The 14,448-nt window shown below is 32.6% G+C and overlaps 1 protein-coding gene across 1 annotated transcript; it reads left to right on the top strand.

Moving 5' to 3' along the window:
- Nucleotides 1-6,880: 6,880 nt before the first annotated feature.
- On the top strand, nucleotides 6,881-14,435 carry LOC145334104 (desumoylating isopeptidase 1-like). Its single transcript, XM_080179391.1, has 5 exons — nucleotides 6,881-6,988; nucleotides 9,393-9,500; nucleotides 10,050-10,137; nucleotides 10,950-11,056; nucleotides 12,272-14,435. Exons 1-5 carry the CDS (start codon nucleotides 6,901-6,903, stop codon nucleotides 12,394-12,396), a joined length of 516 nt encoding a protein of 171 aa, XP_080035517.1. The 5' UTR covers nucleotides 6,881-6,900; the 3' UTR covers nucleotides 12,397-14,435.
- The last annotated feature ends 13 nt before the right edge of the window (nucleotides 14,436-14,448 follow it).

The raw sequence follows: 14,448 nt of genomic DNA, 5'->3' as shown, positions 1-14,448 counted from the left end.
TTGTAATCCATGTCCTGTTCTAATATTTGTTTTATTCATAATGTGCGAAAATTCTTTGCAAATAAGAAAGCATATTTTTTGCACAAAAAAATGTTTACTTTTTACGTCACATGTTGCTTTTTGCCTTTCTCTGATTTGCAAGAAAATTTGAGTTTCTTGCTTAAATTGTTTTTAACTAAATTAATTTTGTAATATTAATTGATTAAAATTGATTTTTGAAATGACTATATTAATTTATTTTAAAAAGAAAGAAAAAGAAATTAAGTACCTCTGGTACTGCAGACACTAATTTTCAATTGGGGGGGGGGGGGGTGTCCCGCCCTCCATGAAAAAAGCTTAAAACCACCACAGGACCAGTAGATTTATTCCCTGAAGAGTAGAATCTAATCGGTTCAGTGGTAACCGAGATCTTAAGGACAGACAAACAGATGGACGGAAGGACAGGCACCAAACTACTTTCTATTATAGATGTATTTATTAATTAACAAAAAGTAACTATTAATGTTATCCTAACTTTTCATCCTTCAAGAGTTCGCTAACCGCTGAACCGAAACGGTTCTCCTTTACAGTGTAGGTTCATGTGCAGGTTTATAATTATTTTGGGGAAGGGTAATACCACGATGGGAGATATTACCAAATTTAAAAAAATGTAACTAGTGCCTCCTAATAGATTTGTTGATATTTTTTGGTAAACAGATGATCTTAAGATTTTAAAAAGAGGCCGTAGCCGTTAGTTAAAGTTAGTTTCTTGAACAGAATACTTTGTAATAATTTCTGCCACGATCTTTATGAACATAATAGTATCTACTTAATCATCCTTAAAACCGAAAATTGCAGAAAAAATTTGAAATATTACAATATCCTTTAATTGGCAATTTCCTTTTTGTTTATATTTGCACAAAGTCGCCACCACCCACAAATGGTGTATTATGGTTTGTAATTCTAATTTTATTATTTACCCGCGGCATAATCGTTCCTCCTTGATGTCGGGTAGTTTTGGGTTGGAGTCTGGACCAAACCACGTCATGCCAGGGACGTTTAAAAATGGTATCTACTGCTGTTATGTCAGGCGTTTGCAAACATAAAAAGGGCGTATGCCTTGGCTTATAAAAAGGTGCAACTTATTATGATGTATGCAGTTAGGACTTAAAGACAAAGGTCGTGCAATCAAAGGGTTTATTCTACAGTATCGCAACCCATTAATAGCGAATAACGCTCCTTGGTTCTCCAGCAAGACGTTTTTATTCTTTCCCAATCAGTATGACATTCCGACATTCACTTATTGTATGGTAGCTTTGTCGAGAGGCGCGTGTCTAAACATTTTCACCATTGCACATTGGGGCAAATCAACCAAAAAGGGGATTTAATTATTTAGTACCCTTAAAATTCATCTCACAAAAATTTCATTTAATACTTTTTTGTAGGTAATTTAACAACAAACAAATTTGCTTTTATGTTTTTTTTCTGTCATTTGAAAGGAACATGGAGATAAAGGTCATTTTATGAAGGTAGATAAAGAATTACCAGATTAACCCCTCCCGAAAATAGCCCCCCCCCCTTACCCTATCCATCTATCTATCCATCAATCTATCCATCTATCTATCCATATATCTATCCATCTATCTATCCATCTATCTATCCATCTATCTATCCATCTATCTATCCATCTATCTATCCATCTATCTATCTATCCATCTATCTATCCATCTGTCTATCCATCTATATATCGATCCATCTATCTATCCATCAACTATTCATCTCTTTATCCATCAACTATCAATTTATCCATCCATCAATCTATCCCTCTATCTACCCATCCATCTATCTATCTGTCTATCCATTTACTTATCCATCTATCTATCCATATATCTATTCATCTACCTATTATTATGAAGGTAGATAGAAAATTACCAGATTAACCCCTCCCGAAAATAGTCCCCCCTTACCCTATCCATCTATCTTTCCATCTATCTATCCATCTATCTATCCATCAATCTATCCATCTATCTATCCATATATCCATCCATCTGTCTATCCATCTATCTATCCATCTATCTATCCATCTATCTATCCATCTATCTATCCATCTATCTATCCATCTATCTATCCATCTATCTATTCATCTATCTATCCATCTATCTATCCATCTCTCTATCCATCTCTCTATCCATCTATATATCGATCCATCTATCTATCCATCAACTATTCATCTCTTTATCCATCAACTATCAATTTATCCATCCATCAATCTATCCCTCTATCTATCCATCCATCTATCAATCTGTCTATCCATTTACTTATCCATCTATCTATCCATATATCTATTCATCTACCTATCCATCTATCTGTCCATCTATCTATCCATCAACTATCTTGAATTTCGTGTTTAAAATGTCTAATTAGGGGTTTTGGTTATCAGAGCAATATGAGAATTTTTTAGTAGCGCAGCTACCCTATCACTAGCTTTTTGGGCCCTTTAAAGTGTAACTAGGTTAATTGTAGTCCGATTTTAGTGTTCAAAGTGTCAAATTTGGGGTAATGGAATTCATTTCAGTAGGAGGGGAGGGGATGGTGTAAATGGGGGTGGATGGGGATCCTTATTGTAGCAAGCTACAAGTTTCACTTTATTTTTATGTTTAATAAATCCATTATAAATGTGGGCATGATTAACATAAATTTTTTTAACTAATATCTATATTTATAATGATATTATGATTCTTGTTTACTGTTTATATGTATACTAGCGGCTTCCCCCTAGCCTCTAGGGGATTTGCCCCAAGAGGTTATTGAACAAGGATGACAACATCCATGAAAGAAGCGAAGCTCTGAAATGGAAGGACAAACGAACATTAACACTTGTGAAGTGTCAGAACTGAATATTAATGCATGTCTATACAAAATTGTAATTAAAACTGATTAAATACATGTTACTGTTTAAGTACATACTGACGTTTTTAGGACTTGATTATAGAGATGCTTCGCTTATAACAATAGACGTTATTGAAATAGGAATCAGTATTCAAAAAATCAGATGAATAGGATATTTTTAACATTCAAAACCATTATTTGTTGTCAAAAAAGTAAAAATCAGCTTGTTATAAATGGATGTACGGACTTTCTGGTAACGATTATAGAGTTGCTGTGCTTTCTAAGTCGTACCTAACTGTTGTAGAAATCAGCATGAAAAGTTTGAGACCGATAGGACAATTCTAGCCTGTTTAAGTTAAGTAAAAGAGCTAACTGTACCAGACGTACGGACAGACTGACCCTAATTATAGAAATATGAAAAAATTGAGGGGGATTTTTACTTTTGAAAAAGATCTTTAAACAACCACAGGACCAGTAGATATATTCCCTGAAGAGTAGAATTCAATCAGTTTAGTGGTTAGCGAGATCTTAAGGGATGGGCGGACAGACAAACAGACATCAAGCTACTTTGTATATATATTAACACCTAGGGATCTAAGGAACAAAACAATAACCGATTAATATGTACATCCCCAATATTGATACATATTTGATAAATACATATTTAATAAATTATATTACAAAATTATTTGTCTGTAGATGACAATATAAAACGTTATTATAAAACTTTGAAGTTTGGGGACTAGTGTAATTAACAGTCCCCTCCCTTTCTAAATAAAACTGCTGACTTTAAACATGAATACCCTGTAACTACATAATTTAAAAACAAAGCATTTACCAAAAGACAGACAGAAGACTACTTGCTAATTCCAATTTAGAATGATTATAAGAACCTCACGTTATTTGCATATCAACTTTACTTTTCCGCAGTGAGGTAGGGGACATTGGGCTGTTTATAACACTAGTCCCCAAAGTTTTACAGTTGTGTGTTTAAACGTTTTAACTACTAACTTTAATCTACACAAGGGGTAATTTTGTGTATTATCATTGGGGATGTACAACAATTTATTGACCTTTGTCTTATCCCTTTAGATCCCTGATATTTGTAATAATCTATAGAAACGATTATTTAGTTACATTAAAACATCAAACATAAAGAGGTTTAGATTTAGGTTTAGCCCCCCCCCCCCTCTCCTCATTTAGTGCATTAGAACTTGAAAATATTTATTATTAACTTTAATTCTAAGTCAGAATAAATATTTCCCAATATGTCTATGTTTTTGTGTCTTTTATTTATTTGATTATATCTTAAGTTTTGACTTTAAAAGCGCATTTAAACGCCTTTTCTTACAAGCTTTTCGTGCACCCACGTTCAGAAAACGGGCTAAAAACCCCTACGGGGGCGCGGGGGGGTAAATGAAATCAGTACTGGCGATTAAAATATGTCTTTGGGTAATTAAATATCGTTTTTTTAGCCGGCGACACCCGGCGAAAACATATTTCCTCTTACTGTCTTCTTAAATGTTGATTAAAAAACAAACAAATAAAAACTAAAATCTTGACTTCAAATAGAATTATTTAGGACTAATTTCTTCAATTTGTGTTTTTTTCTTTTATACTGTCAAAATATATGTAATGCATGACTCATCAGAAGTTATTTTGTCTAATTACATTAATTCTAAGAGATTTTATAATACTTTTAAAATTGTTGGTGAAACACAAAAAGTATGCCTTTTTCTGTAAGAAAATTTTTGCATTTCTTGACTTCCATGCATTAGAATGCTTACTTAAAAAGCGTATTTTTACGATTCCTTTTAAATCTGATGTATATTGGGTATGATAATACTCATAGAATGTTTAAAACTTGATTGGGGGGTGGTGAATTGTTGCCCCTTGTTGCCCCTATGTGCATTGTTTTACTATCGCGCAACATGGATTCTATAAAGCTTCATTTCTCTGACAATCTATTGTTCTTGATGGATTTTTGGTGCATTCCCTCAAAGTGCCTATCAAGCACCTTTCTTTTAATATAAATTGAAAATAAATAGGGGGGGGGGGGGGGGTGAGTTGTTTCTATTCCTAACCCTACGGGGCTATCTATTTTAAAACTTTCTTGGCCATTTTGCAATCTTTTATGTGACAAATTTTTTAAAATCATACATGATAAATTATATTTATATTTATTTTGTGTGTTTTATGACCGTAGGCAGTCTTGTTTCTTTTATGATAATTGAATAGTACAATTCTTACACAATGGATATTGATTAGCAAAAAAAACAGACAGGAATACAGAGATGAGACAATGAAAGTCAAATAAATCTACTTCCTCGTTCAAATTTTAGAAATCTGTAACTTTCGAAAATGAGAATTTGGAGGAAAAAATAATTCAAAGTTTATTAACCTATCCCTAACTACCTGTCAAAAAAATAACAAGAATTTCACTTTTGAACAGAGAAAATGAAAAAAGTAAATGCTGCTAAAAACTGTTGCTTAGTTGCTGTTTATACTGCGATGGTGGAGGAACCTGGACAACCTCTAGATGACGGAATAAGTCATTAGGTCTTAATTACGCGTATCTCTAGACCAAAACTTTCTGGTGAAGTGCATGAATAAACGGCCAGATCTTTTAGATAACTAACCCTTTGATTGAACAATCTTTGTCTGGAAGTCCTAAATGAGCATGGTAATTACTAGTTTCGCCTGTTTTGTGCAAATACATACTTTGCACTCGAAAAGAGCGCATGTTATGAATATTTCAGCTTAAATTTTTTTGTTTATATCCTCTTTTATTTTCATCTGTTGGCCATTTATGGATAAATTTGATTTCAAGACCTAAATTAAAACATTCCACTTTAACAAGTTTGAGTTTTTAGTTTGTTATGAAAAATAAACAGGATTTTTATACTTTTCAATTTGTCTGATTTTTTTCCTAACAGACACTAACAACAAAATATACAAGTTGATTCTAGTTGCTTCAAGTCTGTCATTGGTTTGAGAGGAGTTCTAAAGTTATCAACTCTTTTGTGTCACAACAGGATTCACTATCAAGCTTTACTGTTATTATATACAAGTACTGTGAAATTATGTCTTTAGAAATGATAGAAAGTTACATAGCATATCCTTTACCATTTTTATAAGTAGGCAAAGAACAATGATTGTTAGATTAACAAGGATGATAACATCCATAAAAGCGAAGCTCTGAAATGGAAGGACAACATTGTACCTTGTTGTAATAGGAATCAGTTTTTAAAAAATCATAAGAATCGGATAATTTTAACATACAAAAATTTTTTGTCAAAAAAGTTAAAAATCGACATGTTTGAAATGGACGTACGAATATTCTGGTATTGATTATAAAGTTGCTACGCTTTCTAAAATGTACCTAACTACTACAGGAATCATCATTCAAAGTTTGGAATAGATAGGCCAATTCTAACCTGTTTAAATTAACGAAAAGAGCTAACTGTGACGTACGGACGGACCGACCCTAATTATAGAAAAGATTATGGGATAATTTTAACATTAAAAATTTGTAGTAAAAAAAGTAGAAAAATCTGCTTGTTTTAGATGGATGTCATAAAAAATCATAGAAGCTCTATGCCTTTATGTCCTTCTGACTGTAATGCGTATATCCTTATTATAAAATAATAACAGATAGGGTGTCTGAGGCTTTGTTCGTCTGTCAGAACTCATAAAATGCAAATAGGCTAGATTCCCCCCCCCCCTCTTCACATTAGTTTAAAAACTCTTTATAACTTTAAAGCCACTGTTTAAAGCTAAAACAAATCTCACTCAAACTAAAAATAACAATAAATCTTCTCGTATTCATTCGAATCCTGTGGATAGGAACCGGTTCTAATCCATACGAAAAAACTATGTCTAGCATCGTATTATATCCAGCTTTCTACGAATATAAAAATGTACAACCATAAGATTAAAACTAGTTTTTTTAGCCCCGAAGTGCCGGAAAGCCGTTTATAATACGATGCGAGAAATAACTATTTTCAGACCTCATATAATGTATGCAAAGCTATGGAGTTAGAAGAGTACAGCAGAGTTCAAATTAACAAATACATTCTGGGCCATAGCTTCGGAACTTTTGTAGCAAGACATATTGTAGGTAAGATACTGTAGAGTATAGACTGTTTAGATACTGTAGAGTTTAGACTGTATAGATACTGTAGAGTTTAGACTGTATAGATACTGTAGAGTTTAGACTGTATAGATACTGTAGAGTTTAGACTGTATAGATACTGTAGAGTTTAGACTGTATAGATACTGTAGAGTTTAGACTGTATAGATACTGTAGAGTTTAGACTGTATAGATACTGTAGAGTTTAGACTGTATAGATACTGTAGAGTTTAGACTGTATAGATACTGTAGAGTTATGACTGTAAGAATACTGTAGAATTTAGACTGTATAGATACTGTAGAGTTTAGACTGTATAGATACTGTAAAGTTATGACTGTAAGAATACTGTAGAATTTAGACTGTATAGATACTGTAGAGTTTAGACTGTATAGATACTGTAGAGTTTAGACTGTATAGATACTGTAGAGTTTAGACTGTATAGATACTGTAGAGTTTAGACTGTATAGATACTGTAGAGTTTAGACTGTATAGATACTGTAGAGTTATGACTGTAAGAATACTGTAGAATTTAGACTGTATAGATACTGTAGAGTTTAGACTGTATAGATACTGTAAAGTTATGACTGTAAGAATACTGTAGAATTTAGACTGTATAGATACTGTAGAGTTTAGACTGTATAGATACTGTAGAGTTTAGACTGTATAGATACTGTAGAGTTTAGACTGTATAGATACTGTAGAGTTTAGACTGTATAGATACTGTAGAGTTTAGACTGTATAGATACTGTAGAGTTATGACTGTAAGAATACTGTAGAATTTAGACTGTATAGATACTGTAGAGTTTAGACTGTATAGATACTGTAGAGTTTAGACTGTATAGATACTGTAGAGTTTAGACTGTATAGATACTGTAGAGTTATGACTGTAAGAATACTGTAGAATTTAGACTGTATAGATACTGTAGAGTTTAGACTGTATAGATACTGTAAAGTTATGACTGTAAGAATACTGTAGAATTTAGACTGTATAGATACTGTAGAGTTTAGACTGTATAGATACTGTAGAGTTTAGACTGTATAGATACTGTAGAGTTTAGACTGTATAGATACTGTAGAGTTTAGACTGTATAGATACTGTAGAGTTTAGGCTGTATAGATACTGTAGAGTTTAGACTGTATAGATACTGTAGAGTTTAGACTGTATAGATTTTGTAGAGTTTAGACTGTATAGATACTGTAGAGTTTAGATTGTATAGATACTGTAGAATTTAGACTGTATAGATACTGTAGAGTATACACTGTATAGATACTGTAGAGTATAGACTGTTTAAATACTGTAGAGTTTAGACTGTATAGATACTGTAGAGTTTAGACTGTATAGATACTGTAGAGTTTAGACTGTATAGATACTGTAGAGTTATGACTGTAAGAATACTGTAGAATTTAGACTGTATAGATACTGTAGAGTTTAGACTGTATAGATACTGTAGAGTTTAGACTGTATAGATACTGTAGAGTTATGACTGTAAGAATACTGTAGAATTTAGACTGTATAGATACTGTAGAGTTTAGACTGTATAGATACTGTAAAGTTATGACTGTAAGAATACTGTAGAATTTAGACTGTATAGATACTGTAGAGTTTAGACTGTATAGATACTGTAGAGTTTAGACTGTATAGATACTGTAGAGTTTAGACTGTATAGATACTGTAGAGTTTAGACTGTATAGATACTGTAGAGTTTAGACTGTATAGATACTGTAGAGTTATGACTGTAAGAATACTGTAGAATTTAGACTGTATAGATACTGTAGAGTTTAGACTGTATAGATACTGTAGAGTTTAGACTGTATAGATACTGTAGAGTTTAGACTGTATAGATACTGTAGAGTTATGACTGTAAGAATACTGTAGAATTTAGACTGTATAGATACTGTAGAGTTTAGACTGTATAGATACTGTAGAGTTTAGACTGTATAGATACTGTAGAGTTTAGACTGTATAGATACTGTAGAAATTCGACTGTAGATACTGTAGAGTTTAGACTGTATAGATATTGTAGAGTTTGGACTGTATAGATACTGTAGAGTTTAGACTGTATAGATACTGTACAGTTTAGACTGTATAGATACTGTAGAGTTCAGACTGTATAGATACAGTAGAGTTTGGACTGTATAGATACTGTAGAGTTTAGACTGTATAGATACTGCAGAGTTTAGACTGTATAGATACTGTACAGTTTAGACTGTATAGATACTGTAGAGTTTAGACTGTATAGATATTGTAGAATTGCAAAAGTACTGTGAAGTCTAGACTGTTTAGATGTATTAGTGCTGTAGCTGCAAGTTCATAACAATATTTAATTGGCGGTCTGATATTTAGACATACCACAGTAACCTTAGCTGCATTAATAAATTTATTTATTTTAGGTTTAGATACGGAGGGTATTTATCATACTGGAATTGTCGTCTTTGGCAGAGAATATTTTTTTGGATCAGAAGGAATAAAATCTTGCTCACCAACTGAATTTAAATTAGGTAAGATATTTTTTTGTTTCTGTTTTTTTTTTAACTATTGGCTGCTCCTTATAAAATTAAAAAGTGGTTAGTACAGGAATTTAAAGGGAGAAGACAATGGTTGACAAATTGATGTATATCCCGAATGATGATACCCAACTCAAACTATCCATTCTGTAAATTACAGTTTACAGAAAAAAAGAGAGCTAGATCGGTTAAGGTGTCAATTTTTTTATAACCAGTAGGTGTGGTGTATTCGCTGAAGAGTAGAGCCCAATCAGTTCAGTGGTTACTGAGATCTTAAGTTTCAGACAGACAGATAGGAGGACAGACGGAGATGTGTGTCAAAAACTACAGCTTAAATAGCACAAAACCATAACAAAACCTGTACACATATCCTATTATACAAAGTATTATTGTCTTTATTTTATTTTCTGGGGATGATTTAAGCTGCTTCACTAGACATACTTTTCTGTACAGTGCAGTAATTAACGAGATCTTAAAAGACATACAGACCTTTTTTCAATTTGTATACATAATTCAATTTTTTGTCTATTATCTTTATTTCAGCTCGTTTGGTAGATTCAATAGACCTTGGAATTACAAATGTGACAAAACAAGATTTTGAACAATACATACTAGCTCAAACCAAAATAAAGTAAGTTTGTTAATTACAAAGCTACTATATAATTTGTCTGTATGTCAGTAACGCTATGGGGGAAATGTGCATTTTTTTTTACAGACAGCTGATATTTGTTGGTGAAGATTTCCCTTCCTAATCCATTAATAGTTATTTCTCTCATCGTATTATAAACAGCTTTCCGCGGATATAGAATGTACAATTATAAGATTAAAACTAGTTTTTTTAGCCCCGAGGTGCCGAAGGCACTGGCTAAAAAAACTGGTTTTAATCTTATGATTGTACAATTTTATATTCGTAGAAAGCTTAATATAATACGATGCTAGACATAGTTTTTTCGTTTGGATGAGAACCGGTTCCTAGACACATTACAAACTTTCCCGATTTTGTATTACTTTTGAGGAACATGATTCCAGTTACGTCATATTTTTCTTTCCCGAAAAAGGGAAGGGGGGAAGAAAATCTCTTCAAAAGAGATGGGGAAAACCCCTTTTCTCCCATCTCTTTTTTCTTCCCCCCTTCCCTTTTTTTTCTTTCCCCCTTCCCTTTTTCGGGAAAGAAAAATATGACGTAACTGGAATCATGTTCCTCAAAAGTAATACAAAATCGGGAAAGTTTGTAATGTGTCGATTCCTATCCACCGGATTCGAATGAATACGAGAAACAATTTACTTGGTCCTTCAGTTTATCGGCCAGGCTGCAAAAGACAAATCATATTTTAAAAGTTTTTCTGATTTTACACTTTTTGGCGTTATCCTCTTTTTATAATAGCCATATATTTTCTCTATTTATGGAGTATGTTGCGCTACTTATTAATAAAATTATTTCAGATATACAAATAGAAACTACAGTGTGTTTAAAAATAACTGCAATGACTTCACAGAAGAAACAGCTAAGTTTTTAACTGGCAAAGGTGGCCTCCCCCAGAAAATTTTAGGTAAAAAAACTTTTTTTTTGTGTAGCTTCGAATTCGTTTAATATCCGTTGGATTAGAATTAATTTTGAGCCGTACTGAAAATCATTTTCAGTATCCTAGATAATTTTACACTTAAAGGGCCTCTGCGGCTAACAAAACTAGAATTAATCTTGCAATTTCTTATTTTATTATCCGTGTAAATCTATCTATAATACGATGCGATAAATAACTATTCCTGTTCTTGATTTAAAAACACGATTACTTTTTAAGTAGGAAACATAAACAGGTTGTGCGCTGTATGCACAAAAAATTCAATTCGTAAAAATTAAACCCAGGTTGTTTGCAGTATACACAAAAATTCAATTCGTAAAAATTAAACCCAGGTTGTTCGCATACACAAAACTAAAATTTGTAAAAAAAAAAATATAAATTTTTTCGTTTTTTTGGGGGGGGGGATTCATGGGGCTTCGAACCATGATGCAGTGGGGTTCTCCCACCCCAATTACTGGTTTTTGTTTACAAAAATATAAAAAAATTAAAATTTTGGAAGTTGGGATTGTTTTTTTGTTATTTTTTTTTTTTGGGGGGGGGGGGGTTGGGGAATCCAATCCCCCCAAAAAATAGCTTAAAACCACCAGAGGACCAGTAGGTATATTCCCTGTAGAGTAGAGCCCAATCGGTTCAGCGGTTACTGAGATCTTAAGCTTCAGACGGACAGACGGACAGACAGACGGACAGACAAACGGACAGCCATCAAGCTACTTTGTATTATAGATTGCAAAAAGCATCTGTATCATTAATTTGTCCAAATTCAGATGTAGTATTATCTGTGGATTTTTCTGAAAATGACTACTGTCTGCGTTTGTGCTTGCAGGATCTGGTGGCTTAATAATGCTGGCAAACACTGTTCTTCCTTTCAAATAAACTGAAGGCTTTGTGGGTACACATAAAGGGTCTAAAAAGTATATAAGACCAGGGACCTAAAGGGATAAGACAAACGCCGATAAATTGATCTGCATCCCCAATGATGACACACAAAATTACCCCTACTGTAGATGAAAGTTCGTCGTTAAAACGTTTGAACACTCAACTTAATAAACCAACCATTTAAAATTCAGTAAAAGTCCCCAAAGTTGTCAACCAAACTAATAAGAAAACTTTGGGGACTAGTGTAACAAACAGCCCATTGTTTCCAAGATATTATATTCAAAAACCTTACAACTTTAATTCTTTTAGATCAGCCAGCCGCAGTGCTGTCCAAGCCAATGGGTTTCCTGTTGTCCCCCGTGTTTGAGGCTGTACCTGAAACTGTAAAACTAATCAGATTCATCCTGCACATGCTCACCTCGCCCTGGCAATAAGGACTAAAGGGACGCTTCACGGCTTTGTTGTTTGCTCTTGGTGTACTTTGGACTATGGGACTCAATTTCATGTGATACAATCATACACCTAATTCATTTTTTATGAAAATTACAAAAACGTTTTTTTCTTTATTTATAAATGTTACAGCATGCTTAAGTAAATATAATATAAAAATAAGTAAATCATTGTCTCAATAACGATCATTTATACTTAATAATGACCGAAAACCTACCGGCAATGTTTTTTGTTCAGGTGTCATATACTTGGCCCTAGAAAACAAGTTGGAGAAAAGTAACAACAATTTAATTGCTCAATTTTGTTAAAAAATTAGTTTTTAAGTATTATAGTGTTCTTTATATATATTGTAAGTGGAAAGGCATTATTAAAAGAGCAAATAGCAACACTTTGAAGCGTTCCTTAATTATATAAAGTCTTATAAATTGTTAATAAACAAGAAACATTACGTTCAATAGTAGCGATCATTTATAGAAGTTATTCTTAACTACCAAACGTTATGTGTTGTCTGATAATACCTTAATTATCACTTCTGAAGATAAATATTATTAGTTCAATATTTTAGACAGAGTTTTAAGGCAACGGATGACACTTTACAGTCTAATGTCCCCTCCCTCCCAGTTATTTGATAAAAGTATATCATTGACGAAACAATAGAGTAAAACACTAGAGGGAGAAAGGGTAAAATAACTGTATCTCCCCATTGCAACCACCCTGTGCAACCGTTCTATTGGGTCATTGAAAATCAACCAATAGTGTAGCTTTTATTAACACAGCCAAGTAGCAGAAAATATTTTAGATGCAGACGAAAAAGGTCTTTGAAAAAGGAAGGGATGTAGTTGTCTGTATATACATCTATACTATAGATCTGTTGACGGACCAATAAATTGTAGAGTATCTTCGTTACTAGAGAAATGTTCAACTTTGTACTTTGTAGAATTTAGTAGCACAGCTACTTTATTTTCTTTTGGCTGTGCGATCCCTGGATAACCTATGTTGTGATTTGTTCTTGTTTTTTTTGTGATTATAATTAACAAGGACGATTATGTCAATGAGTGGTGCAACTATAACAAGCTTTCAATATTATCTAAAGGAAAATAATTATTTCTCGCATCGTATTATAAACGGCTTTCCGCGGATATAATGTACAATTATAAGTTTAAAACCAGTTTTTTAGCCCCTAGGTGCCGTAGGCACGGGCTAAAAAATCTTATAATAGTACATTTTTATATTCGTAGAAATTTGGATATAATACGATGCTAGACATAGTTTTTTCGTATGGATGAGAACCGGTTCCTATCCACCGGATTCGAATGAATACGAGAAAATATATTAATATTATTAAATAAACTTCAAACAGTTTTCATTTCAAAATTTGGGGACGAAAAAAATGTACTTTAAAAATATTTAATTATGGACAATAAACAAAGAAATATGATTTTTTTTAATTAGCTGCGCTACTTAAAGACAGTATAAGTGATTTTTTTTGTAAATAGTTTTTCTCTTTGATGTCAAATTAAATTGTATTTTCTTAATTCTCCTTTTTTTTAAATCGCCGTGTTCTATAAGACTTAGGTTTACAAATATTTTTAGGATGATAGAATTATCCTTTTTATGGGAAGACCGTCCGAAACGGATAGCTTTTTTCGTTATTTTAGGCATGTTAGAATTGTTCTATCGATTTCAAACTTTGCATGGTGATTCCTTTAGTAGTTAGTTTTAGAAAGCGTAGCAACTCTAAAATCCTTACCAGAATGACCGTACGTCCTTTTTAAACATGTTGATTTATAACATTTTTAAAAAACAAATTTTAATGTAATAAGATAATCTGTTTGATCTGATTTCTGGAATACTGATTTCTAGGACAACAATGTACAATGTTATACGCAAAGCATTTCTATAAACAAGTTCTATAAATGTAAGTATGTCCTCAAATATTAATTTCAGCAGTTTTCCAAGGACGTCCAAGCTTTTAACATGTTGGTAAATTGAGGAGTTTCAAGGGTTTGAGGTGGATAATCTAATTAATTTTCAAT

This window comes from Acartia tonsa, chromosome 12, assembly GCF_053477335.1.
Source record: "Acartia tonsa isolate MP-2025a chromosome 12, ASM5347733v1, whole genome shotgun sequence".
Lineage (NCBI taxonomy): Eukaryota > Metazoa > Arthropoda > Copepoda > Calanoida > Acartiidae > Acartia > Acartia tonsa.
This window is presented reverse-complemented; position numbering and strand designations above follow the sequence as displayed.